This window comes from Arvicola amphibius, chromosome 4, assembly GCF_903992535.2.
Source record: "Arvicola amphibius chromosome 4, mArvAmp1.2, whole genome shotgun sequence".
Classification (NCBI taxonomy): domain Eukaryota; kingdom Metazoa; phylum Chordata; class Mammalia; order Rodentia; family Cricetidae; genus Arvicola; species Arvicola amphibius.
Genome location: NC_052050.1, coordinates 99700885 through 99728775, shown reverse-complemented (window position 1 = coordinate 99728775; position 27891 = coordinate 99700885). Strand labels below are relative to the sequence as shown.

The window sequence follows — 27891 nt, the reverse complement described above, 5'->3', positions numbered from 1 at the left end:
GGGTTAGCCAAACAAGACCTTGCTTAATTATATGATTTCTGACTTTTCAGATTGTGAAAAAAAATACTGAATTGTGTGTTATCCCTCCACCTTGAGACAGGGCCTCACTATGTAGTAATCCAGACTGGCCTCCACCTCGTTCTTCCTGTCTCAGCCTCCTTAGTTCTAGGATTGCAGATGGATCCCACCATGCTTGGCCTGTCTCCCTTTTACTATATCGTACTCCTTTAGAGAAGAATAACTTTGATATTTGTAGAGAAATGCCTATCCTGTTTCCTAAAGTCAGGGGCACCTTTAATCCCAACATTCAGTAGGCAGAGGCAGGCTGATCTCTGAGTTCGAGGCCAGCTTGCTCTACAGATAGTTCCAGGACAGCTAGAGCTACACAGAGAAACCTTGTCATAGACAGACAGACAGACAGACAGACAGACAGACAGACAGACAGACAGACAGACAATTTATTCATCAAGGAAGTATTTCTCAGTCCTCATTGCCCTATGAGGATCTTAGCCTCATTCATTGTACATGGGAGAAGGTCCCTAGAATTTAATCCTGAAATTCCTATTACAGTTAAGTTGCTTTTGCAAGACTTGATTATACATGTGAAAAAAATCCCTCCAGTTATATTTGTGTATATATCAGTTGTTTTTAACCTATGTTCCCATATTTTTGTTCTTCCTTTTAGATGCAGGCAAGTCAACCATTGGAGGACAAATAATGTAAGTCTCTTTTATCTAATGGTAGAGTTAAGATTGGATAAATTTCAGACATTGTAAGTGTTCATGTTGTCATACAAGGGAGATAAAAACTGGTTACAACCTCAAGTTAGAAACTTTAATAATAAATCATCTGTACAGAAGGTAACAGTTAAGTAATTTTTGTTTTAGTGTATTCATCAGCTTTTAATCACTGTCAAATTCTTATGACACACTGTTTCTAAAACCCATCTTTAAGAAACAAAACATGTTATATGTATGTGCTTGTGTGTGCATGGTGGTAGTGGTGAGTTTTGTACTTGAATAGCTGGGATTAAAGGTGTGAACCACTCCTACCTGATTGCTATGGCTTTTTGGGTTTTTTTTTTTTTTTTTTTTTGGTTTTTCGAAACAGGGTTTCTCTGTGTAGCTTTGGAGCCTGTCCTGGAACTAGCTCTTGTAGACCAGGCTGGCCTCGAACTCACAGAGATCCGTCAGCCTCTGCTTCCTGAGCCCTGGGATTAAAGGCGTGCGCCAACACTGCCTGGCTGCTATGGCTTTTTAAATAATTTTTTATGTGCATTGGTGTTTAACCTGCGTGTATGTCTGTGTAAGGGCGTTAGATTCCCTGGAACTGTAGTTACAACAATGTTGTGAGCTGCCATGTGGGTGCTGGGAATTAAACCCAGGTCCTCTGGAAGAGCAGCTAGTGCTCTAAACCTCCAGGTCTTGTCTCCAACCCTACAAGACACCCCCCCCCCTTTTTTTTTTCCTCTATTTTTGGAAAGGCATGTCGCTGCATACCTTTAATTACAACATTTTGGGGGCAGAAGCAGGTAGATCTCTGAGTTCAAGGCCAGCCTTGTCTATATATAAAATTCTGGGCTAACCAGAGTGACATAATGAGACCTCATCTGGAAAGCAACAACAAATTTTTGAAGGTGTTGTTTTTGTGTGTATATGCATATATGTATGTGCAACCATGCATGCAGGTAGCTAGGGAGGCCAGAAGAGGTTACTGAATCTCCTTGGGATAAAATTACAGGTGGTGTTGAGTTGTCTAATGTGGATGCTGGGAGTAGAACTGCGTCCTCTGCAAGAGTAGCAACTGCTCTTAACTGCTGAGCCATTTCTCCAGGCCTTATTAAAATTTTATGAAAAGTAATATAGTACCCAAGATTACAGAAAGTCTTAGTTGGCTTTGAATATACAGATAGTCCCTGGCATTAACGAGAAACCATACTTTGAACTTTGATGTTTTCCTGGGTGGTCTGCTCCTCCTCTGTGATGTGGACAGTGACTGTGTGTGATAGCTCCCAGTCACTGCTCACCAAACTAAACAGCTCTCTACAGTGTACTCTTGCCAGTGTCAGCTAAATAGTGTGTGTGTCCTTTGTGTCTGAACTTGAGACATTCAGCACATTAATATTAAGTGGACCTTGTGTCACTTGATTTTGCCCAACAGTGAGCTAATATAAGTGTTCTGAGTCTGTTTAAGGGAAGTTAAGCTAAGCAATAATGTTAGGTAGTTTAGGTGTTTTACTTAGTTTTTATTTTTGAGGAATCAGGATGGCCTTAAACTCAAGTATGTAGTCTAGACTAGAATGACCCAGAATTCCTGATCCTTCCACTCTACCTCTGAAATGCCCCAATAAAATTATTTTGGTTTTGGGGGGCAGGGTCTCACTGTGTAGCCATGGCTGGCCTAGAACTTAAACCTCTTGCCTCTGACTTCAAAGTGTAGGGATTAAGCACCACTATGCCTGGCTACAAGGCATTTTTGACTGGTGATGGAGTAAGAGAGAACCATGGCAAGTTGAAGTATATCTGTAATTTCTTGGGGTAGAAAGCTAACTCTCTGTTTTGTTATTGTTGACTATGTTTTTATTTTATATGTATTAATGTTTATGTAATATGTATGTACACCATGTACATGCCTCATACCCACAGAGGCCAGAAGAGGGAGTCATATCAGCCGGGTGATGGTGGTGCACGTCTGGTCTACAGAGTGTGTTGCAGGACAGCCAGGGCTGTTACAGAGAGAAACCCTGTCCTGAGAAACAAAAAAAAGTGTCATCACCGGGAACTAGTTACAGGTGGTTGTGAGCCGCTGTGTGGGTACCTGGAAATGAACCTGGGTCCTCTGCAAGAACAACAAGCATTCTTGACCACTCAACCATCTCTGGTCCCTGGCTTCCTGTTTTCATTTGCCCCTCATGTTGGTGTTGCTACCCAGGGGTTGTGAGCACTGAACAAGAGCTCTGCCGTTGAGCTACATTCCCAAACCAAAAGTTTGATTTTGACTCACGAATGGACTGTTTTTTTTGCTCCTGAAATTTATGTGGATTGAATCAAAGGAAAGTAGTCTGGCCATCATTCCACAACATTTTTCTTTTTTTTTTTAATCAAATAGGGGAGGAGGTGGTGTGAGAGTATGTGGAATCAAAGCCCCATCCCTCTCATTCCAGTATTACTTACATAATCACCTACAGTATGATATTCTTAACAATCTGAATGTAAAAAACAAGTGAAAAGGCCACTTTTAACTATAGCCTATGCATGTGTGTTGGTCTACATATGTGTTTGCATACATGCAAAGATTCAAGATTGGTGTTAGTGTATTCACTGAGCCAGGATCTCATTCACACTTAGAGTTCCCTGATTTGGCTAATCTCACTGGTCATCTTATTCTGGGATTCTGTCTCTGTGCGGCTGAACTAACAGAAAAGGCAGACCCACCTCCCTCACCTGATTTACATGGTTCTGGGGATCTGAACTCCAGGTCTCAGGTTTGTGTGACCAGTGCTATCACCAGTGAGCCATCACTCCATCCCCAATTTTTACCATTTTATACAAGCTACCTACTTGAAAAGACACTGACTGACCTCTGTTAATGCGTTCTGCAATTAACAACTTTTTAAAAGTGTGTGTGTGTGTGTGTGTGTGTGTGTGTGTGTGTGTGTGTTGGGGGAGCACATGCATGCCATGTTGTGCTTATGTAAGACAAAAGAATTTCTCATTTTTCACTTCCCTTCTTGTTTGTTGGTTGTTGTATATGTTAGACTAGCTGTTAGCTGTTCTTCTACTCCCCCCCCCCCCCCCCAGTTTTATGCTCCCTATAAAGGAACGAGGATTACAGACGAGTGTAAACCCTGCTGTGTCTGGGTTCTAGGGATCTGAACTAAGGTTGTTAAGATTTATGTAGGGTTTGGTTTTTTGTTGTTGTTGTTTGGTTTTTTTGTTTGTTTGTTTTGTTTTTGGCTTTTTGAGACAGGGTTTCTCTGTGTATTTTTGGATTTGGAGCCTGTTCTGGAACTCATTCTGTAGCCCAGGCTGGCCTCAAACTCACAGAGATCCACCTGCCTCTGCCTCCCGAGTGCTGGGATTAAAGGCGTGCGCCACCACCGCCCGGCTACCGTCATTGTTTTTACCATGAAGTACTTTTGTTTTCGTCTAATAATTTGAAATGAAACATATCTTTTTATATTTAAATTAGCTCTACAAATAGTACCTTTACTTTAAAAGAGTTGGGGTTTTTGGCTGGTAAGATGGCTCAGTGAGCAAAGGTCACCAAAGCTAACCATCTGGACTCATTCCCTGGTACCCACAAGGTGGAAGAGGAGGACTGACTGCTGCACACTGTCCTGGTTCCACATAAATAAGTGAATGTAGTTTCTCTTTTTAAATAGCAGTTTTTCTGTAGCTCAGGTTCCCACAGGCGCTCCAGTAGTGTCCTCGCTGTACTGAGTAACTAAAGTGTGTGCTTCTTCTTTGTCTTTAACCCTTTACAGGTATTTGACTGGAATGGTTGACAAAAGGACACTTGAGAAATACGAACGAGAAGCTAAAGAAAAAAACAGAGAAACTTGGTATATTAAACTTTTATGATACTAGAAGTTACTTTTAAGGAAACACTGTACCCTTAATGTTTTTATAGTCTGTTCAAATACATGCTTTCAGCCGGGTCTAGTGCTACATGCCTGTGGTTCCAGTACTCTGGATACTTGAGACCACCCTGGGAAATATAGTGAGGCCTATCTCAGTAAAACAATTTAAAACAATTTTTTGCTGTCTAAAATACTGTATAACACAGGCAAAGTTTTCTTTTTCTCATATCACATACATTGAGACCTCCTGAGGAAATTTGAGAGTCACCTAAACATCTAGTAGTAAGACAATTGTTTAATAAATTTTAAGCCATCCTAAATTAATTGAGCAATTATGTAGCAATTAAAAGATTATATTTATATTGCCAGGCAGTGGTGGTGCACACCTTTAATCCTACCACTCAGAGACAGGTTAACTCTAGGTTAGCCTGGTCTACAGAGTGAGTTCCAGAACAGCCACGCTTACACAGAGACTCTGTCTCATAAAACCAAAGGGAGGAAAAAAGATGATATTTATGAAATTTCTATTGAGCAGAAATAGAACTTACGTTGAAGTGGCATTTGGAGATAAAAAGAATTATAATTGTATGTAGGATATATGATCATAATATAAATAAATGTTGGAAGGAAAGAGAAGAAAATTAGCAATAGTAACAGAAAGTGTGTCTGTATGCTCTTTGTGACCTTACTTTGTTTTGAAGATTTGCAAATCTGGGTGAGTAGTAGGGTGAATGCTTAGCTGGTGCGAGAAACTCGGGTTAAGTCCCTAGCACTTGAAAAGCTTGAAGCCCTTATGTCATGGGGATATTATTGGTCCTTTTCAGGAAGGATCACGTTTTTGTATCTGATTATTACTGAGACAGTCTCTGTAGCTTTGGCTGGCCTAAAACTCATTATGTAGACCAGGCTGGCTTCAAACTCAGAGATCACCTGCCTCTGTTTCCCAAGTGCTTGGAGTTGAAGGGGTGTGCCAGCATGCCTGGCAAATGGGAAAAGTCTTAATTAGTATTAGATTCAAAAAGATTATAAGCTATTACTATGAATGTTTTTAAATAATTTATGTAGAATTATATAATTCGCACATAATGAAGTAATATCAGAATTTTTCTTCATTTCTTTTCTTTTTTTTTTTTTTTTTGAGACAAGATTTCTCTGTGTAGCCCTGGCTGTCCTGGAACTTACTCTGTACACCAGACTAGCATCAAACTCACAGAGATCCATCTGCCTCCCAAATGCTGAAATTGGAGGTGTGCACCACAACCAGTGCATATCAGTAGAAGGAAGAATTATTTGGGCTTATAGTTCCAGAGGAATTAGAATTCATCATGGCTGGGGGGCATGGCAGCAGGCAGTCATGATGGCTGGAGCAAGCAAGCTGAGAGCAAACCTGAAGTGTAAGCCTGCTTCACCTCTCCCAACAAGACCCCACCTTCTAGAACTCCCTAAACCTTACTACCAACTGGCCAGATAGCCCATGCCCAAGACTTTGGGGGACATTTCATTCAAACCACACATTAATATTATGACTCATCTTTGTTTTTTTCTTTTCTCTGTCACCTTTTCTTTCTTAGAGGATTTTTGATATGTAGCTCAGGATAGTCTCAGATATTCACTGTCCTCCTCCCTCTTTCTTCCTGACACTAGAATTACAGGTGTGCAATATCACACCCAGCATTTAAGTAATCTTCCTCCCTATGTTGTCAGTTTAGTTTTATGAATGTTTGCTTATAGACTAGCTGACTATGTATAAGCTCTGTTTGAATCATAACAATACATATTTAATTTTCCTGTTTTTATCTTACTAGTCTTCCTTATGACACAGATGAGTAGTGGAGATGAAACTGGGTGTCACATTTTATTATGTGCTTATTAGAAGAAGAATATATTTCATGATAATTATGAATTTTTTTAATTCTTCCAGGTACTTGTCTTGGGCCTTAGACACAAACCAGGAAGAGCGAGACAAGGGGAAAACAGTAGAAGTAGGCCGTGCCTATTTTGAAACAGAAAAGAAGCATTTTACAATTCTAGATGCTCCTGGCCATAAGAGTTTTGTCCCAAATATGATTGGTGGTGCCTCTCAAGCTGACTTGGCTGTACTGGTAAGAAAGACATTTCCATTCTGGGCTTTTTTTTGAGGGTAGGCCCTGGGCATATTTATTAGTAAATAGCCCACGTGTATCTTCTCTTTTCTTTCCCATTGATAAGGCTTGAACCCATGGTGTTTGCATATTGCTATAACAGGGTCTTACCGTGTAACTCTTGACTGGCCTGGAATTCAATATTCCAGGTGGGCCTCAAACTCAGAGATATACTTGCCTCTGATTGACGGTGTGCTCCACATCCCGACTTCAATGTTCTGATCCACCCTCATAAAGTTGTAGTCGTTATAACACTATACATAATCATGATAGTCATTTTTGTCACTCCTGTCTTCCCAAGAACTCATTATAATAATTTACTTGTAAGAAACTCCATTAAGGCCAGCCGGTGGTGGCGCACACCTTTGGTCCCAGCTCTCAGGAAGCAGAAGCGAGTGAATCTCTGTGAGTTTGAGGCCAGCTTGGTCTACAAAAGCTAGTTCCAGGACAGGCTCCAAAGCTACAGAGAAACCTTGTTTCAGGGAGTGGGGGAGATTAAATATTTTCTCATTGTTATTATTATCTTTGTGTTTAAATTTAGTGGCTTTTTTTTATGCTACACCCACAAAGATTGAAATCAATGTTGTTTCTCCTTTCCCCTTCCTTCTTGCTAGGTAGTACATAATGTCCTCAAACTTACTATCCTCTCATCTCAGACTCATAAATGCTAGGATTACAAGTATGCATCAGCTTACACTCATTTTGGTTGTAGTATTAAGAGATTAAACCCCGTGGGGGCTACAGAGATGTCTCAGTGGCTAAGAGGACATACTGTTGTTGCAAAGAACCTGAGGTGACTTTCAGCGTCCATATCGAGTGGCTCACAATTGCCTGTAACTCAAGCTCCAAGAGGATCTGATGCTTTTGGCCTTAGCAGGCACCTACACACACACACACACACACACAGAGGGGGGGGGGAGAGGAGAGAGCCCTGAAATTGCTAAACACATATTTTCTCACATCTTTAACCTAAAAAGAACATATTTGAAATGTTTGAACTATATGCACAGATCCTAGATTTAGGGAAGTTCAAGGGGTTAGAAAAAAACACTGTTTTGTTACTTGGCATAGCACATGGAAATAGCTATTCCAACGAGCCATACCTACTCAACTCCAAACTCTTAACTCTTGAAGCCATTTGGACACCAAGTGATTGGACGTGCCCCATTTCCTCGGAAAGCTTTCTTTTCGGGATTTCAGGTTTTTTGCTTTGTTTTGTTTTTCGAAACAGGGTTTTTCTGTTTAACAGCTCTAGTTGTCCTGGAAATCACTCTGTGGACCAGGCTGTCCTTGAACTCACAGAGATCCACCTGCCTCTGTCTCTCAAGTGCTGGGATTGAAGGCATGCACCGCCACCACCTAGCTGGAAAGCTTTCTTTTTTGGTTTTTCGAGACAGGGTTTCTCTGCAGCTTTTTTAGAGCCTGGCCTGGAACTAGCTCTTGTAGACCAGGCTGGCCTCGACCTCACAAAGATCCGCCTGCCTCTGCCTCCCGAGTGCTGGGATTAAAGGCGTGCGCCACTACCGCCCGGCTTTGGAAAGCTTTCTTATAGAAGCTAAAAGTATACATGTTTTGCTGCTAGGTTTGATATGGGAGGAACCTGAATGTTTAAGAATAAATTACTGAATTTCTTGGAATAGGTAATCTCTGCCAGGAAAGGAGAGTTTGAAACTGGATTTGAAAAAGGAGGACAGACAAGAGAACATGCAATGTTGGCAAAGACAGCAGGTGTCAAACACTTAATTGTGCTTATTAATAAAATGGATGATCCAACAGTAAACTGGAGCAACGAGAGGTAAGCTTAGATGCTTTAGTGACTTTTTATAGGCATGTTGGTGAAGAAAAGGATGTTTTTGTTATTGTTTGCATTGTTTCTTCCAGTTTTTCTAAGCTTTAATTTGTTTACTGATGAAACTACTAAGCATAATTGTGTTATTTCTAAATATTCTTAGATATGAAGAATGTAAAGAAAAACTAGTACCGTTTTTGAAAAAAGTTGGCTTCAATCCCAAAAAGGACATTCATTTTATGCCCTGCTCAGGACTGACGGGAGCAAATCTGAAAGAGCAATCAGATTTCTGTCCTTGGTACATGTGAGTAACCTTTTACTACTTTTTCTAAAAGGAGATGGGCATATTTAAAAGAAATTGAAAGATATTTTGGCTGTAGTCTTGGTTTTAAAAAGTACCAAGACCTTTGCCTTTTAAAACATTTATATGTTTTTTTTTTTTTTTTTAATGTGTGTGTCTGTTGTATGCTTATGTGGGTAATGTGCAGGTTCGTATGTGTGGTGTATGCTATATATGTAATACGAAGATGTTCTTTGCCCATGTTTACATGTGGACAGGCCAGAGGTTGAAACCAGGTGTTTTCAAGAGTTTTTCATTGAACCTGAAATTACCTGATTTGGTTCAAGCCCTGGGACCAGCCTGTCTCCTCCCCAGTGCTGGATTACAGACGCATGACACCACCTGACTGTTCCTTTGGTCCTGGTGCTTGCATAGCAGGCAGTCTACCCACTGAGCTGTCTCCCCGGCCCTATTTGGTTTTTGTTTTTGTTTTGTTGTTGTTATTGTTGGGGGATTTTTTGAGTCATGTGAGTTCTTTTTTTATTATTATTGTTTGTTTTTTGAGACAGAGTTTCTCTGTGTACCCCTGGCTATTCTGGAACTCACTTTAGACCAGGCCCGTCTCTTAACTCCTAGAGATCTTCCTGCCTCTGCCTTCTGAGTGCTGGGATTAAAGGTGTGGGCCACCACTGCCAGGCTTTTGTATGAGTTCTTTATAGGGTCTTTGACCTATAACTGAAGTCAGTAGATTTCTTGCCTTATAAGCATGAGGACTCTGAGTTCAATTTCCCAGCGCCAATCACTCAAACACAGGAAACCCCAAAAGGTTTCTTATGTACAAGTCCCTTACTAGGTAATTAATTAACATGTACTTTTAGTCAATCTTACCTTCCCCTTCTTTCATCCCTAGTTGTTTGTGTTGGGGAGAATCCAGAGCCCTACCCCTACTGAGCATGCTCTGCATCACTGACCTGTCCTCAGCCCTCCATTGCTGTTTTTCATTGTGTATGAGTGTAGGTCGCTAGGTGGAAGGGCAGAAGACAGCTGTCTTTTCTGCTCCTCACCCTACTCCTGCTGGCCTGTGATCTTCATGTGACTCCTGTCTCTGCTTCCCATCTTCTAGCAGACCTAGAATTACAGGTGTGAGTCACCAAGTCTGTTTTGTAAAACAGAGCTGGTGAGATGGCACAGCAGCACGTTATGGTGACGTGGGTTCACTCCCTGAAACCCACGTGGTAGGAAGAGAGCAAGGGTCTGCAAGTTCTCTGAAACAGCTGCTGATCCCAGGTTACAAAGATTTAGCTCTACAGAAGAGGGTGAGACCAGTTTAGCTTTCAGGTAATGAAGTGTTAAGATTTTAGGTTTTCAGGGCTGAAGATGGCTCATCAGTTAAGAGCACTCGAAATTGATTCCTAGCACCCACATGGTTGCTTGTACTTCAATTCCAGGGTCTCTGACGCTCTCTTCTGATAGTAGGCATGCACACATAGACAAAGCAATACACATAAGAAAAAATAAATCTAAATTCAAAAGAAGCTTTTTTCCGTTTATGTTTAGTTTCCAGTTCATTTTTTGCATAAAGTTTATGGTATTTAGCTAGGTTTATTTGCTTTGGTGTGGGTATTCCATTATTCTGGTATAATTTCTGTGTTGTGTTATCATCTTCATTAGAAATCAAGTGGCCATAAATGATGTTTGCTTGTTTGTTTTTCCCTCAGTTCTCTTCTTTTTAACTGTTTAATCTTAAAACTGCACAGTCTTGCTTGTAGAACTTTGAAATTGGCCAGAAAAACGTTTTTTTTTTTTTTTTTTTTTTTTTTTTTTTTTGGCTATCGTGAATCTCTTCCACACAAATGGTTCAAATCAGTATAATTACTGTGAAACAAGCAGCCTTTCTAGACAGTGTTACCTCACAGAGTAAAGGGGGAATTGTATCATGGAATCCTGATCTGATAAGGATTAAACTTCACAGCCCATAAATTAGGAAATAGAGACTTGGGCATTGTGGTGCATGCCTATAATCCCAGCACTTGAGAACTGTGGCAAGAGGATTGATTGAGTTTGAGGCAAGTCTGGAAGATATAGCAAAATCCTATGTCCCTTGTGTAGGTAAGATTATAATGTAGGCTGTTACAAGTCACTTTTTCCTAGGCTTAGCATAAATTTATTGGGAAGCTAGGCCAGCATGGCTCAGCAGGTTAAGGTGCTGGCTACCAAGCCTGATGACTTGAGGTCTTTCTCCAGAGCTCAGATCACTAAAGGCGAGAACTGACGCCTGCAAACTGTCCTCTGACTTCTGTGTGCACATACTCACACATAAACAAACATAGTAAGTCAGTTAATAAACATCCAGCATGTTTGTAGTTTTTCATTTTGTTGTGTTCTGTTTTGAGACAAGAATCTCACTATGTAGTCTCATTTATTCGGGAACTTAATAACCTCTTGTCTGAACCTCCCAAGTGCCGGGATTACAGGGTCGTATCACCATATCTGACCTAGGGAGCTTTTAAAAGTAAGGTATTTTTGTTTTATTTTAGTTTTCTGAGGTGTTAAGTTTCGTGAAATGAAAATAAATAAATGAAAAATGTGCATTAGAAAAATAAAATGGTATATATAATCATTTATTACTAAAATTACAATACTATAGCTTAGATTTTTAAAAATTATTATGTTAACTTTCTTTAATGGATATTGTTCTATTCTCAGTGGCTTACCATTTATTCCATATCTGGATAATTTGCCAAACTTCAATAGATCAGTTGATGGACCAATCAGGCTGCCAATTGTCGATAAGTACAAGGTACCTCAAATATTAAAGTTACTGGATTTCAGGGGAGTTGAAATCATTGTGTTTTGTTGTAAGTTAGAAAAAAATACCTTAATGTTTATTACCTTTTAAGTGTTTGCCTATAGAAGGCCATGATTTACTCAAACTTTTTACATTAAAAGTTGTAGCTATTGATAAGTAGCCTTGCAAGAATAGTACACTAAATTAATAATAGTACCAGTACATGAGGGCTTATGTTGTCAGTATGCACTTTGTTGGGTGTGGTGGTGCATGCTTTTATTCTCTAATCTCAGCACTTGGGAGGCAGAGACAGGTGGATCTTTTTAACTCAGGGCCAGCCTGGTCTAAATAGCAAATTCCAGGTTAGCCAGGGCTACATAATGAGACCCTGTCTCAAATAACAACTCCACATCTCAGACCCCACAAAAAAAATAGACTTCATTGATTTCAATTGAATTTCCAACTTTGTTTTTTAGGTAATTTGTTTTGCAATACAGGGCCTTGAACTTGGGGCCTCGTGCACACCAGACAAGCTGTCTGCCACTGAGCTACATCCCAAGCCCTCAACTTAATCTTTAAACTCTGACAATAACAATTCATGTAATGTTTTACCTACTTTTAAGCCTTTTGTCCTTCAATTAGCTCCACTCTAAAGCTTACAAACAAATAAGTTTCTAAATTTATACAAACAGTTCAGATCTTCCAACATAAAATTCTGTGCTGTTTTCTGTATGAAGCTTTCTTTTGCACCTTAGGCATTCCTTGTTATTAATATAATTGTACTAAGGCCTAAGATACAAATTATTATGGAGTATTTATTACCTCCTTTATGTTTAGGAATAATCATAGGGGCTGGCGAGATAGCTCAGTGGTGAGAGCATTGACTGCTCTTCCAAAAGACATGGGGTCCTTCCCAGCACCCACAACTGTCTGTTACTCCAGGACCCAACACCCTCACACAGACATACATGCAGGCAAGACACCAATGCGCATTAAATAAAACAAATAAATTATATAAAAAGAAAAATGGTTATACTTTTAAAAATGAATAATCATAAGCATTTGATCACTTATTAGCTAAAGACTTTCCTTGGTATATTTTACCTGCTATAATCAGGAATGAAAGTCTGAATGTTTTTTAATTGTTTTATTCTAAATTTGATTAGGATATGGGGACTGTGGTCCTGGGAAAGCTGGAATCTGGATCTATCTGTAAAGGCCAGCAGCTGGTGATGATGCCCAACAAGGTGAGAGTTACTCACTTCTAGAGTCTTGGAAGAGGACTTCTCAAAAAACGGAAACATTTCAGTCAAATTTTATACATAGTAATTATTTTGTTAATGCTCAGTATGAAATAGAAGAACAGATTTGTTTTTGTATTCAGTGACAATTGAAGCACTTTAGAACTAGAAGGAGCAACAGGAAAGTTTGAAACTATCAATCTGTCCCTTTATCAACGTGGGCAAGTAACATAAGAGATTTGGAGTGGCTGAGTAACTGCTTAAGGCTGACAGAACCAATTATCAAGAGAGCCATGGAAGAAAACTCAGGTTCGGTTCTGGTGTGTCTCTGTGTCTGCGTCGTTTCGATGCCACAAAATAATATGTCCAAGACTATATTTACAGGGAAATCTTTTGGGGTTTTGTTGTTGTTGTTGTTAAACATGCTCATCCCCAAGGTAAGGACCTTGATCTTGGCCAAGCAGGCATTTTACCACTGAGCTAAATACCCTGCTCCCCAAGGTCATTCATACTAGGTAATATAGGGGTTTGAGAACAGTTTGAATAACTTTTTTAAAAAATTAAGTTGGGTGTGGTGGTACACGCCTTTAATCCCCATACTTGTGAGACAGGGGCTGGTGGATCTGTGTGTTTGAGGCCAGCCTGGTACACAAAGGGAGTTCTAGAACAGCCAGGGATACACAAAGAAACTGTCTTGAAAAAAACAACTAAAAAAAAAAATTAAGGTCTGGCAGGGTTGCTCAGTGGGTAAAAGGCTTGGCCCTTGCTTCCTAAGAACCCTTGTTAAGGTGAGAGGAGAGAAACTACAAAGTTGTCCTCTGTCCTTTTCTCCATGTGTGCTCCATGGCGCTCACCACACATGCGCACACACCACAATGATAAACAAACAAAAATCTTCGTTCGTGGGTTTAGAGTCGATTATTATAAAAGAAAAGATAACTCCGTCAATGACATTTAGGATATTAGCAGTTCTGCTGTGCTTGACCATTGCAGCACATGACTGTCTAGTTCCTTTCTCATGAGGACTTTCACTCATTAGACAATGTGCTTTTCAAAAGACATTTGCTTGTTTTATTTTGTATATTAATGTTTGGCCTGCATCTGTAAAGGTATACACCTGGTGCCCACGGCAGCCAGCACAGAGCATTGGCTCTTCCGTAACTGGCGTTATATACAGACGGTTGTGAGCCATCAGTTGTGCTGGAAATTGTTTATGGTCCTTTGTGAGAGCAGCAAGTGCCCTTAACAACTGCCCTTAACAATCTTTCCAGTCCCAACAATATGCTTTCAACATTCACTTGTTAAAATAACTGAGAAACATATCCTTATTTCAGGATTGGCCTGCTGTGGGAAATAAATTTTTAAAAGTTTAATTATAAAATTTATCTGAAATGAAATCGAGTATTAAGTTTGGTATTTGTCTAAGTCTCCTGTGGCTGTGATTAAATACTCTGAGAAAAGCAACTCAAGGGAGGGGGCTGGGGAGATGAGTCAACATTTCAAGAGTTCTTGTCACCTACATCAAGCAGCTCACAGTGACCTCATTCCAGCTCCAGGGGATCCTGTGCCCTCTTCTGGCCTCCACAGACATTGCATGCACAACATTCTACACACAGAGATAAGCATACACTTGTACATAAATAGAAGTAATTTTTTTCTTTTTAAAGCAAATCAAGGAGGTGGGAGAGATGGTGCAGCAGTTGAAAGCACTTGTTGATTTTACAGAGGACCTGTATTTAGTGTCTAACCACACACATCGTGGTTCCCAACAAACAGTTCCAGTTCTAGGAGATCTGATGCTGTCACTTCTGACCTTTGAGGGCACCAGTCGGGCACATGCAGAACATACATAAAATGTTTGTTTGTTTGTTTGAGAGAGAAGCAACTCAAGGGAATAAGGTTTTGTTTCAGCTCTTAGACAGGAGAGTCAAGGCTACAAAAGTTGTATGCAGCTGGTCACCATGATGTACAATCAGGAAGAGGGATAAGTCACTAGTGTCAGCTCCCATTCTCTGTTCTATACTGTAGGGCCTCAGTTCAGGAAGTGACCCCAGCCAGGAACAGTAAAGATGGTTCTTCCCACATGAGTTAACTATGGTGATTCTATACAAGCATAATCCCTCCCTGGTGTGCCCAGGCATTGACCTCTCAGTGATTCCAGATCACTAACAATCACAATGTTGTTGTTTTGAAAATGAAGCTTGTTCTGGATTCTATTTAGAAGTTATTAAAATGTGATATTAAAAAATAAGTTATAACAGTTGCGACTATCTCTGAGATTGAGCCCCTTTCTTTCCCTCTGGGTTTTTCTTTTGGCTTGTGAATTTGTATCTTCTTAACAAATGAACATTGAGGTGATTTTATGTCCATAATCCAGTACATGTATCAGAAAGCCTCCAACTTTGTTTCTTTTTAAGCACAATGTGGAAGTTCTTGGAATACTTTCTGATGATGTAGAAACAGATTCTGTAGCTCCAGGTGAAAACCTCAAAATCAGACTGAAAGGGATTGAAGAAGAGGAGATTCTTCCAGGATTCATCCTTTGTGATCTTAATAATCTTTGTCATTCTGGACGTACATTTGATGCCCAGGTAAATAAGTTACTGCAATCATCTTTGTGGTTAGAATTTTATTGCCTTTTGTCCTATTTGTGACATTCCACATAACCAGTATCAGAGGAACTGAAATAGTCAAACTCATTTCTACATCACAACCATATTATCTCTGAATTTCAAGATGCTATAAAGAATTTGTTAGGTGGTATTCTTTTGTGAATTCCATTTATTCTTTGGTTTATAGATAAAGTTACATTGTTATTGACTTTGTAAAGGCAGACAGTGATACATCATCAATAATACTTAGTTTGGAATGTCCTTGATTGTGACTGCAGCATAGTTGTTTGCTACTCCAGAACCGGTATGTTTTCAGACTTGGCCATACGGACATTTGACCTGACCTTATGAGAGTGACAGCAAACCACTGTTACCGTCACAGAACTCTTGGAGTTCTATTACCTGGGCCTGGAGCACAGTGGTAAGAGTTCTTGCTGCTGCCACAGAGTACATGGGCTCAGTCCCAACTGCCTGTAACTCCAGTTCCAAGGGAACCAGCACCCTTTCTGCCCTCTTCAAGCAGCAAGCATGCATGCACATGGTAAAAGACAGACATCCAGGCAAACACTCGTACACATAAATCTTATCCCTTCCTCCTGAAAAGTATGACTAAGGTTTTTTGTTTTTTGTTTTTTTTTTTTTTGTTTTTTTGTTTTGTTTTGTTTTTGGTTGTTTTTTAAATGCCAAGTATGTTTACTTGTTTACTAACTGGCCTTGAGTGTTGGATAAGAGCAATGGATACGCTGTGGGAAGATCACATCTGGGTAATTTGTGGAAGGTAATTTGTTACATTAGTTCCACGGGTGGTACCTACTGAAGGCTTCTCAGAGCCTGCCTGTTGAACTGAAATAAACCAGGCACTTCCCAGTTTCTATACAGTGGAATGTTTGAGGGTGAGCCTTGGTTGGGCAACTTGAGCTATCCTGTCAACAAAAGAAAAAGGTATTACACATATTAAAAGATAGTGATTCCTATTGCTTCTTGGAATATCATACCTTTAGAACATTGATGATAAAATTGTGGGGTTTTGTTTGTGTTTCTAATTTGACAGATAGTGATCATAGAGCACAAATCCATCATCTGCCCAGGGTACAATGCGGTGCTGCATATTCATACCTGTATCGAGGAGGTCGAAATAACAGTGAGTTTGGGTTTTCAGGGTAACTGGCTTGTTTAATTTTTCAGAATATTGTATCTTGATCATTTCTGATACAGATACATACATTTTCTGTGGTGGGGGGGATAGGTGTGTCATGCTACATGGGTAGAAGTTGGGGACAACTTTCTGGAGTCAATCTCTCATTTAATTTACTTCTGCTTTGAGAATTAGACTCAGGTCAAGATACTTATCTGGCAAGTACCTCTGCCTGAAAAGCTATCTTGCGACCTTTTTTGTTTGTTTGTTTTTCGAGACAGTTTTGCTGTGTAACAGCCCTGGCTGTCCAGAAACTTGTAGGCCAGGCTGGCCTCGATGCCACCTCCTCCCGAGTGCTGGGATGGATTAAAGATGTGCAACACCACTGCCTGGCTTGTTTTTGTTGTTTTAAGACAGGGTCTCAATACATAGCTTAGGCTGGCTTGGCACTCATGATCCTACCTCAGCTTCTCAAGTGTTAGGATTACAGGTATTGAATACCATGCCAACGTTACATTTTATTCTTAGAGTTACTTATATATATTTAACATTTAAATTTTTTTCTTAACCTTTTTTTTTTTTTTAATTGACTAGGCCTTAATCTGCTTGGTAGATAAAAAATCAGGAGAAAAAAGTAAGACTCGACCTCGTTTTGTGAAACAAGATCAAGTATGCATTGCGCGTTTGAGGACAGCAGGGACCATCTGTCTGGAGACCTTTAAAGACTTCCCTCAGATGGGACGCTTTACCTTACGAGATGAGGGTAAGAGGTTTTCAGTGTCTCTTGATGTTAGACTTCAGTACATAGCATGGTCTGAGTACTGTCCATATTATAGCAGATTAAAAAAAAAATCCAGATTTCTGTTCCACAATAGTCATATGTGATAAGTATACTGAGTTGAATATATTAAACAACAAATGGAATTGCCATATAGTACCAGTAATGCTGTATGTAGACTTGATTTTATCTTATACTAGTGCACTCAGAAAAAATTGAACTTACTAAGACATTTCTATAATGAAGACTTGTATAGTAAATAAGGGTTATATGACGGTCTTTTCTTAGTTTAATATGTAATTCATATCCCCTTCCTCCCTCCCTTAGGTTGATACAGAATAGCTGCAGTTCTTAACTAACAGTCTCAAACTCCTTGTATAAAAACAATTATGTTTTGTAATTTTTTTTTTTTTTTTAAGATGAGGTCTCTTGTAGTCTACTGGGAATCAAAGCCAACACTTCTGACATTTGAGGCAGCATTCTATAGGCAGAACTGTATCCCCAGCACTGTGTGTTGTTTGAGACTGGGTCTCATGGTGGAGCCTAGGTTGGCCTCCAACTCATTGTAGTCCTTGGCCTCCTGGGTGCTGGGATTACAAGTGTGAATTCCAATGTCTGGCAACTAGAAAACTATATAAAAATTTGTGGTTAACAGAAAACTGTTAAATCATGGTAGTGTCCAATATTGTTACGCCATGGTAGAGTTTTTTGTTTTTTTAAAAAAATTTTTTTTTTTAACCTTTTCCTCCAAAGCCTGCCTGGGTCATGGTTTCACTTTAAACACCTCATCCTCCAAATCTGTTGACAGTGACATTTGTTATACTTAAGAGTTTAATAGGATTTTTTTTTTTTTTTGAGGCATCATTTCTATGGAAAGCCCAGCTAGCCTTGAACTCAAGAACCCAAGTGCTAGGACTATAGCCATTTGTGCTGTGCACCCAGCTCGAAATAATTTTAGTTGGCCTTAGAACCTGATGGAGTGTGGTATAGATAGCAGAAAAGAAATTAAGGAAGATAACGTAGCTTTTAGGTTTCCGAGTCCCATGGGTTCATACTTACATCCTCTTCAGCTCACAGGCATGCTCTTGGAAGAGTCTTCTGTGAATTGTATGCTTAGAGACAGGCTTTTTAGTAGCTATACAGATTTTAAGTTTAGCCATGTTGTTGGATGGACTGTACTTCATTAATTTTTATCATTAAATGGTATTCTGTTGTATGGATGCCACTTCCCAGTCAGACTCATTTAAAATTACCTAACCAGATATCCTGGTTTGGATGGGTAAAGCTATTAAGTCGGGAATTTTCACAAAGACAAAATTTTCTTTAGGTTAGTGAAGCTTAGGACATTACATAAACTCACTGTTAAGTACTGAAAGGTATGTTTTGTTTTGTTTTTCAAAATTTCATTTCTAGGTAAGACCATTGCAATTGGAAAAGTTCTGAAACTGGTTCCAGAGAAAGACTGAGCATTTCCTGATGACCCTGCACAATACTGTGAGGAATACTGACTGCAAAAGCCTATTCACACCGCCTTCTCTTATTTTCTGCCCATTGACAAACCTCTCCCCATATTTTGCAAAGAAAATTCACAGCAAAAGTCCACATTATGTCAGCTTTCTCATATTGAGAGCTCTGCTATGCCACTGTTGAATTTTCCCCAAGATTTTGCCCCCTTTCAAACTTTGCTTCCTTGGACAGATTTGGCAATAGCTTTGTAAGTGATGTGGACATAATTGCCTACAATAATGAAAACCTACAGGAATTTTTATTCTTCATTTTCCCCTTAGGCACAGTTAGTCTTTTTCCCCCCAGGCAGATCATTCTGAGTGTGCGAGTGTGTGTGCACATGTTAAAAAGACAACTACCATGTTAATAAAATATTCAATTTGAAACCCTTTTCGGTATTTGAATTGCTTTGGAATACTGTTTTTTATCTCAATGTAACATTGTTGCATTAGCTTTTTAACTGCCAAGTAATTGAATACATTTTATTACTTGGATTTTTCTAAATTCTCCCTACCCACTCACTTTAAATGGGGCATTTACAAACAGTGTTCAAGTTTGTATTAAAGGAAAGAATTTGTTGTCTGACCCCTTATTTTGATGGTTAATGCACATAAAGAACTTCATGCAGCTGTAGCAGTGCTTTACTAACTAGGTCTGTTTTCTGCCAGTTTATGTTTTTAATAGGATTTCTTAAACACAGTAAGTTGTTTGGAAGCAAACAGCATTATACTGTCATCTTTAAGAGTACAAGCTTAATGAAACTATACTCTAGAGACAATTCCATTAGCTTGTTACATTAATGGAATTCGTAGTAAAGAAAGCATGTTGAGACTGGCAAACGCCCTTTAGTTTTTCTGCGAGCTGCATGCATCTATTATGAAACCTATCAGTTATACATGCCAATCCCACAAGTTACTGCAAAAGGGTCGAAGAGCCTTGCTTCTTCATGCCAATTCTCAATCCATTGATGAAATGAACGTAGTCATCACATACTTCCCACACTAACAGTAACAAGAAGAATTAAGCACAGGGTAGGTTTTAGCTCAGTTATTTTGAGTTTTCTTAAATATAAGCTGCAATTTGCTAACCTTGACGTGGATGAACCACAGTGAAACATTCTGTGGTGGGTTTAGTTCAGAGGGTGACTTTACACCAGCTGTCATGTCTGCAGTTTTTCATGAGAATAAGTGGGATGTAGAAGAGACAGTTTCTGGGTTTGCCAAGGTCTCCATGTTGAATGGTTGCTTTCATTTATTAGATTTGGCCTCTTTTACATTGTGATTCCTAAGAGACTTTTTAACTGTATGTTTATTGGTATGGCCCATTCCTGTAATCTTGCTCCCCAGAAAAGAAAAGCCTAGCCAACTGTATTTCCAGTTAGAAAGCAAAACACAAAAGTGTTTTTTTAACACTGAAATGCCAACTGCAGAGATAAATGAGTTGCTGTCTTATGGACAGGGCTAAGGTAGAGCCCTCCAGCTTTGAACTACACATATATGGCTATTAAATTGCATAAAATTTAAATTTTATAATGTTTGCAAATATCTGGGCTTTTATTTTTCTGTGAAATTCGGGAGCTCCAATGAGAACAAAATGTTTTTTTTAAATATTTCCATGCTAATAAAAATTAGCAAATGCTTGAGTCTTAATGAATCTTTAGTAACTTTGAGTTACTGAAATTATTTACAAAGACTTCCCTTTTGAAATTAAACATTTTTTAAAACAAGTTATGTCTGCTATTAAAACACAAGAATGTTATATGCATGTTGCCAAGATTCTTAAGAGAAATGACTTGGACAGCACTTGTGAAAGGCCTACCTCTACAAGATAGCATAAGTACAAAGTGATCATAAAAAAATTATTGGAATTATATCATATCAACAGAATTAATCAACATTACATTTTAGGGACTTTGAAGTTTGAGAGAAGTATCTCTATTTAGACTTGAGGAATTTTAAAATAGTGGTTATATATCAGATTGTCAATTGAATAAGGAGATTAATGTCTGAAGTACTCTTGGAATGTGTGCAGATGTTGGATTTCTAAAGAGCAATACAGTTGTGTGCTATCATTCTGTCTTTGGCAAATGTAATAAGCTTTTTATGTGTTGACAATGCAAAATAGGATTATTCTATAACATTCTGGATATTAAAAACCTTTTTTCAGCTATATTTAACATAGGCATGTAGCATCATCATATAGTTTGCCCCATTTTACATTAATGATCATCACATAACTTTTATGCTAGGTTATTTAAGTGAATACACAGAATTTTAAGTAATGGCATTTAAGATGATCTTAACTGTTATCTTTTTCTGTGGAAGAGGAAATATAGCATTTTTTGTTAATACATAATTTGCTATCCAACAGGGAAGAAATCTCTATTAAATCCAAACAACAAGAATTTTGGCTAAGTGTATACTGTCTGAAAATCAGTGACAAAGTAACTGTAAATGATTAAACACATTTTGTTCCCTTTTTAATGAAAAATCTTGAAGTACATAATTACACGTAACTTTGTAAACTGAAGTACAAAGTAATTCATTCATCATGTCTGCTCTTTATGAAAGCCACTTAGATCTACTTTACAGTGTGGGTTAACAATTCCTACCATTAGTTGAAGTGCTCCAAATATTTTGGCTTATACTTGGAACCAGTTTTATAACTTAAGAATACAGGATGAACATGGGGGGAGGGTTAGCTGTCCTCCCGTGGCATCTCCAGGAACACTAGGAATTACTCCATGATCTTGGATGGCTGTTACACGAGACAGCACTCTAGCACCTTGCTCACTGGCTGCTGCTCCATGAATGATGGCTTCATTGCTTTGGGTAGAGATTTAGGTAGTCAGGGACAAAGTGTAGCTTTCAGCGTTAGAAACTGCCAACCTTTAAACCATTTGTGACAATTCCAGTTACAGCACTATAGCTCTGACTGTAGAATGAGGAGGTGTTATAGTCATTGTTGGCCTACCTTATTAGAATAGCTGCAGTTAATCCTCTCCCAGATCTAGATGTAAAGTAGATAGATAGTTGTTAATTGGACTTGGGAGATTAACTCCAAATACTGTATTTATTTCTTAAACTAATTTTTCAGTGATTCTAACAGATGCCATCTAATTATTTATGATCTTGTTTCTTTAGAAATCTTGCCACAGCAGTAACTTGGTAAATACATACAATTACATATGCACAATTTATGATTTTATAGGTTTAAATTTAGCAATTGATTAAATTAGGTTTCATAGTATGTGGATAGTGTTATTTTCCAGTAGTAATTCAGTCGATAACATTTGAACCAATTTATTGCTAGAATTCAGATAGGGTAGATTTGATACTTGATGGTTTCGGTTCTGGGATATTCTTAATTTTTAGAATCCTAGAACATAATGAGTCTTCCCTTCAATAAATATACTTCTTACATACCTCTAATCCAATGCTTCCTTGAAACAGTAATATGCTAACCACGTTGTTTACTAAGGATTATTATGAAGGCATGGAGGTAATGGGGGTAGAGATTTCAAACTTGTTTTCTGGTGCAAGGGAAAGGTAAATAGGCACTAAACCTGTTAGGCAGAAAACATGGATTTCCACAGCAGCCCCAGAACAGTATTGCTTTTTTCTGCCTTGTGCCCTTTAAATCTTTTCATGCCACTGTGCCCTTTAAATCTTGACCTGGAAACCTCAGGTTTGTGGACTGCACAGGCAGATGGCATTTTGTGCTTCTGAGGCTCCCCTCTGCTAGGCACGTTAGCTTAGTGCTTCTGGTGTCAGCCTGAGTCCTTGCTACCTCCTTTCCTGCTGCCCGGGGAAGAGTGTCTGCTGGAGCTGGAGCTCTGGCCCTGCTCAGGTGATGGTCTTCACCTCCATCTCTTCCAGTCTGCATTTAAAGGGACATGTTGGGCTCTTGGAAATGTATACACTTCTTAACTAGTTTCTTCAGTTTGTTTGAAGGGAAATGTGGATCTCTCAGGCCAGGATTTACTGTCTAGTTTTTGCTGAACTGGTTAATACCTAGAGCCCATTTTAAAAGAAAACAAGTTTGAGAACTGGCTAGGTTTGATGGGTTTTTTAGCCTAATTCCAAAGCATGAATGAGTGTTCTAGGTAGGAAAGAAACCGTTTTCTTATGATTTGTAGCTACCTACTGTGCCTGACTTGGTGCCTGTGTGAGGATTACACCCTTAGTCTGCTCTTGCAATTATTCAAATGACTGAAGTTTAAAAATTTTGTTTTGTAACAATAAAAATTGTCATCTTCCTTTTGATGTGCTTGTCTGTCTGTTTATAATCACCTGTGCTGTACTCTGCTCCTTTCTCTATAATATTTTTGTATCAAGTATTGGAAATATCTAACAGACTTATTGGATGGACCTAATAGGCTGTTATTTCAGAATTTAAGAACATGTTTGTTTGGTGTGTGAGGCTTTTGTATGGTTAAATGACAACCTTACAGAACAAAAACAACCCTCCAGGAAGGATTATAATAAATACCATCACATTGTGTGGTTTTATGTGAACAGTAGAATTGGAGAAAGATTGATTATTCTGTCCAAGCTATGAATCCTAAAAATTCAGGATTTTTAATAAAGATCAAGAGACCAAATGGCATGTGCACTTCTTTATTGTGCAAGGGTGAGTAATTTAGCAAAACTAGTATACACAGTAGTTAACTGAATGACAGTGATATATTTGTATACTCATCTTCAGTGAGGGAAGGCTGAGAGAGGAACTCACTGTTGGTGTAAACTAGCCTAAAACTATGGCGATCTCCCAGCTTCTGCTTGCTTCCTAACTGGTGAGATTACTGGTGGGTGTGCTCCACACTCTAGCCCATATTTATTTCCTTTCATGAAAGGCAGTGAGTCCTGCTTCAGCGCCCTTATGTGAAAGGTCAGATTTTTGGTCTTGTGTTAAAATAGTCTTAGCTTAAATGAAATTTGCAAGCAGGAATATGGTAAATCAGGGACCAGAGAGACTGCTCACCAATTAGGAACAGTTGTTCATTTACAAATCCCAACTGCTCACAACTGCCTACGGCCAGCTCCAGAGGGTCTGGCCTCCTCAAGCTGCAGCACAAGCAGATTGTTAGAAAGTTCTAAAGAGCTAGGCGGTATTGGTGCACGCCTTTAATCCCAGCACTCGGGAGGCAGAGGCAGGTGATTTCTCTTGAGTTCGAGGCCAGCCTGGTCTACAAGAGCTAGTTCCAGGACAGGCTCCAAAGCCACAGACAACCCTGTCTCGGAAAAAAAAAATTCTAAAGAAACTATATGACAGTTACTACTTTTTCTTTGTTTTTGTTTTGGGTCTCATGTATTCCCTAGCTGGAATAAAACATGTTTTGGAGATTAGGCTGGCCTTGAACTCAGAGATTTGTGTAGCTCAGTCTCCCAAGTGATTGGATTTTTGGTTGTTTTTCCCAAGAGAGGGTTTCTCTATAGCTGTGGAGCCAGTCCTGGAACTAGCTCTTGTAGACCAGGTTGGCCTTGAACTCACAGAGATCCACAAGTGCTGGGATTAGTATTGTGTACTCTGGCTTGACCATGAACTTCAAATCTTGCCCCACCTCCTAAATGCTGAGGTTATAGGCAAGTACTGCTGGTATTCAAGGGATCCAACTCGACAAGCTAAAACACTGTCAACTGAGTAGTTTTTTTTTCCACCCTGTGGTTTTCTGGTAAATGACTAGAATTTCAACAATATCCATCAATACATAGAACTGATTCCTTGTAATAAAAATTGTCTTGATTTCATTAATTTTGTCTTTGGGCTCCACACAGGTAATGTATGTCGTGGGTAAAAGATTCGCTTTGGAGAGTTTTATGCAGGCAGGCATAGTACTGGAGCAGTATTGAAAGCTTAGGTCTTATTGTCAAGATGCAGACAAAGACTGGGCCTGGCAGTCTACCCTGTGACAGACTTCCTAATCCTTAACAGTACACCAACCTGGAATCAAACACTCGAGTATGAGCACTGGCCCCAACAGTGCTTTCTGATAATTTGTGAAATTATCCTTCTGTTAAAAATTAGGTTTGGGCCGGGCGGTGGTGGCGCACGCCTTTAATCCCAGCACTCGGGAGGCAGAGGCAGGCGGATCTCTGTGAGTTCGAGACCAGCCTGGTCTACAAGAGCTAGTTCCAGGACAGGCTCCAAAGCCACAGAGAAACCCTGTCTCGAAAAACAAAAAAAAAAAAAAACAAAAAAAAAAAAAAAAAAAAAAAAGGTTTGGGCCGAGCGGTGGTGGCGCACGCCTTTAATCCCAGCACTTGGGAGGCAGAGGCAGGCGGATCTCTGAGTTCGAGGCCAGCCTGGTCTACAAGAGCTAGTTCCAGGACAGGCTCTAGAAACTACAGGGAAACCCTGTCTCGAAAAACCCAAAAAAATAAATAAATAAAAATTAGGTTTGGGACTAGAAAGATTGCTCAGTGCTTAAAAAAACCTAACTGTTCTTGCAGAGGGCTCAGCACCCACATCATACAATTACCCTCTGACCACCAAGGACATGGGAACACATGTAGTGCCTGTCCAGTGAGGCACACACACATTTTTGTGAAATTAAGCTAAAAATTCTCCTCAATGTGTATTGAGTAAAATTCAGCAGCTGTACATTTTATTCTCTGTGTGCGTGGGTGTTTTGGCTACATGTTTTTATGTGCACTGTGTGACTACAAAGGTCAAATGAGGGTATCAGATCCCCTGGAACGGGAGTTAATAGGTGGCTGTGAGCTGTCCTGTGGGTGGAGGATCAAATCCAGGGCCTCTACAGTGGTCTCTTCCACCCGAGAAAGTTGTATGCCACCGTGAATCAAGATTACTTTATTCAAGCCAGTAGCCAAGAGCAGGCTCCTGTCACAAGGAACTCTTGACAATAGGATTTATAAAGAAAAACAAGCAGGTGTGGACTGATAAGTTTTTTTTAATGTGTGTATGGGAGTTTTGCCTGCATATGTATGTGTGTGCCTAGTACTCATTGAGAGCATTGAGTCTTCTGAAACTGGAGTTACAATCATGAACATATAGGTGCTGGGAATTGAATCTGGGTCCTCTGAAAGAGCGAGAAATGCTCTTAGCTGCTGAGCCCTCTCTCCAGACCTGTGGTTTGTTTTGTTTTTAAACATCATTTCAAAAAATGGAAGGAAGAACCCTTTGGTTTGTTAAACACCTTACAAGCATTTCTGAGAAGAAACCTGTCTGGTTACAGTGAAAAGGTATAGGGTTAGAATAACCTGACCTTTTCTGGACCACGCCATTCCCCACTTTTTAGTTATTTCCGAGTCTCAGATTTTTGTTAAGGGGTAATACTGGGCTCTTAGGATCATTAGCTTAAGTGAGGCACCCCTTTTTTTGTTTTTGTTTTTTTACACAACCTAAAAGGCAGTTGATTATTCAAGGTTCCACTGTGAGCCCTCTGAAGACAAGCAGCAGTGACTCTGCAAAGCCAGCGAGTAGGGATGTGAGCCAGGGGCAACAGTCAAATATTTTATGGTAACAAGAACCATTGGACTCACATTCTGTTGTCTGTAGTCCAGACTGTCTCTAACATTTTGTAGGGATTCTTTTGTAATAGCTGTTTTTTTTTTTCCCCATAGAAATAGCAAAACTCTTAGGGCCATATATAATCCGTCTTAAGACATAGAAGCTGTGTCTAGACCTTGTTTTGGTGACTCGCTTCTCCAGGGGGCTCCACCTCGTCATGTCTATGGAAAGCTGCAGATGTTTGATAACAGCAACTGCCAGCTCATTTATGGAACTAGGGCTATGGTGTTTAAAGCACCCGGCCCTGCCACTCCCATTCCCACTAGCATCACAACAAAGAGTTTCTCTTTTGTGGTGGTGGGGTGGCCCAAGAAGAAACATAAGGTGGGCTCCCTCTGTGCCTGAATAGGCGTACGTCTCTGGGAGAACATGAACAACCAGACAAGAAACAGGGCTTAAAGTCTCTAAAATCATGCAGTGGGTGAGTCCAGTGGTACAGGCAAAACATGTTCCTGACGGAGCAAAATACACATGTGAACCAAGTGTCAGCCTAAAGCTAGTCTTAAAAGTAGTCGAGTAAGACTACAAGACAGTTAAAGGGTAGTTTGAGATGACAAGGCAAGGGGAATTTTCAATCACATCTCCCAGAGTAACTGAAGTTTCCAGGAAGGGACAAGCTGACTTACTGGAGACATTAATTGGTAGTTATGCCTCCAATACAGCATTAAAAAGGGGGACTAGACTTCATTCAAACAAAGCCAACAATCCTGGGCCAGCTCAGATGATAATTCAGAAGGTAGTGTATTTCCTGAAGCATAAAGGAAAGGTCAGTGGCTGCAGGGGTCTTCTCAGATTGGTCAATCATTGAAGGCCTGAGTTGGTAACGGGACCTGTCAAAGTAGTGTGCTCAGTTGTGGGCTGTTTGGAAAGGAGGAAGGCAACTAGGAGCTTGTGTAGTTGCACTGTCAGGCCAATGAAGTGTAAGGGTGTAGTCTACCTTGGATGCTAAAAAATGCTCCCGTGATTCCCTGACATAAACAGTTTGATACCGAAATATAATGTTTACTTGTAAGTACAAGGGATTGCTAGCAGATGGGGTTGAAGAATCTCCTGTGGGTCCCCTTCAGACAGAGGAGGTGGTATCATTTGGACACCGAGTGAGTGGCTACAATTAATGGATTTCCAGTAAGGGCAAAAGACTTCTTGGTTGTATTAAGACTTACCCTCTTTGGGCTGGAGAGATGGCTCAGTGGTCCTGAGTTCAATTCCCGGCAACCACATGGTGGCTCACAACCATCTGTAATGAGGTCTGGTGCCCTCTTCTGGCCTACAGACATACACACAGACAATACTGTATACATAATAAATAAATATTAAAAAAGAGACTTGTCCTCAGCCAGGCAGTGGTGGCGCACGCCTTTAATCCCAGCACTCAGGAGGCAGAGGCAGGTGGCTCTCTGAATTGAAGGCCAGCCTGGTTTTATACAGGGAGTTCCAGGTCAGCCAGCACTACACAAACGCTGTCTTGAAAAACAAAAAGACATATCTTCATCTAGATTGTCCCTT

General features: G+C 39.7%; 1 protein-coding gene across 2 annotated transcripts in view; it reads left to right on the top strand.

Annotated features, from left to right (window-relative positions):
- Positions 1-19238, top strand: part of Gspt1 (G1 to S phase transition 1) — a 33906-nt gene extending 14668 nt beyond the window's left edge. For both annotated transcript variants that reach the window (XM_038325897.2, XM_038325896.2), the window contains exons 5-15: positions 686-719; positions 4487-4564; positions 6504-6684; positions 8364-8518; positions 8676-8816; positions 11499-11592; positions 12747-12827; positions 15239-15412; positions 16485-16574; positions 17163-17331; positions 18760-19238. In XM_038325897.2, the coding sequence (XP_038181825.1) occupies positions 686-719; positions 4487-4564; positions 6504-6684; positions 8364-8518; positions 8676-8816; positions 11499-11592; positions 12747-12827; positions 15239-15412; positions 16485-16574; positions 17163-17331; positions 18760-18812 (1250 nt within the window). In that variant the 3' untranslated portion in view covers positions 18813-19238. The remainder of the gene's footprint in view (positions 1-685; positions 720-4486; positions 4565-6503; positions 6685-8363; positions 8519-8675; positions 8817-11498; positions 11593-12746; positions 12828-15238; positions 15413-16484; positions 16575-17162; positions 17332-18759) is intronic.
- The last annotated feature ends 8653 nt before the right edge of the window (positions 19239-27891 follow it).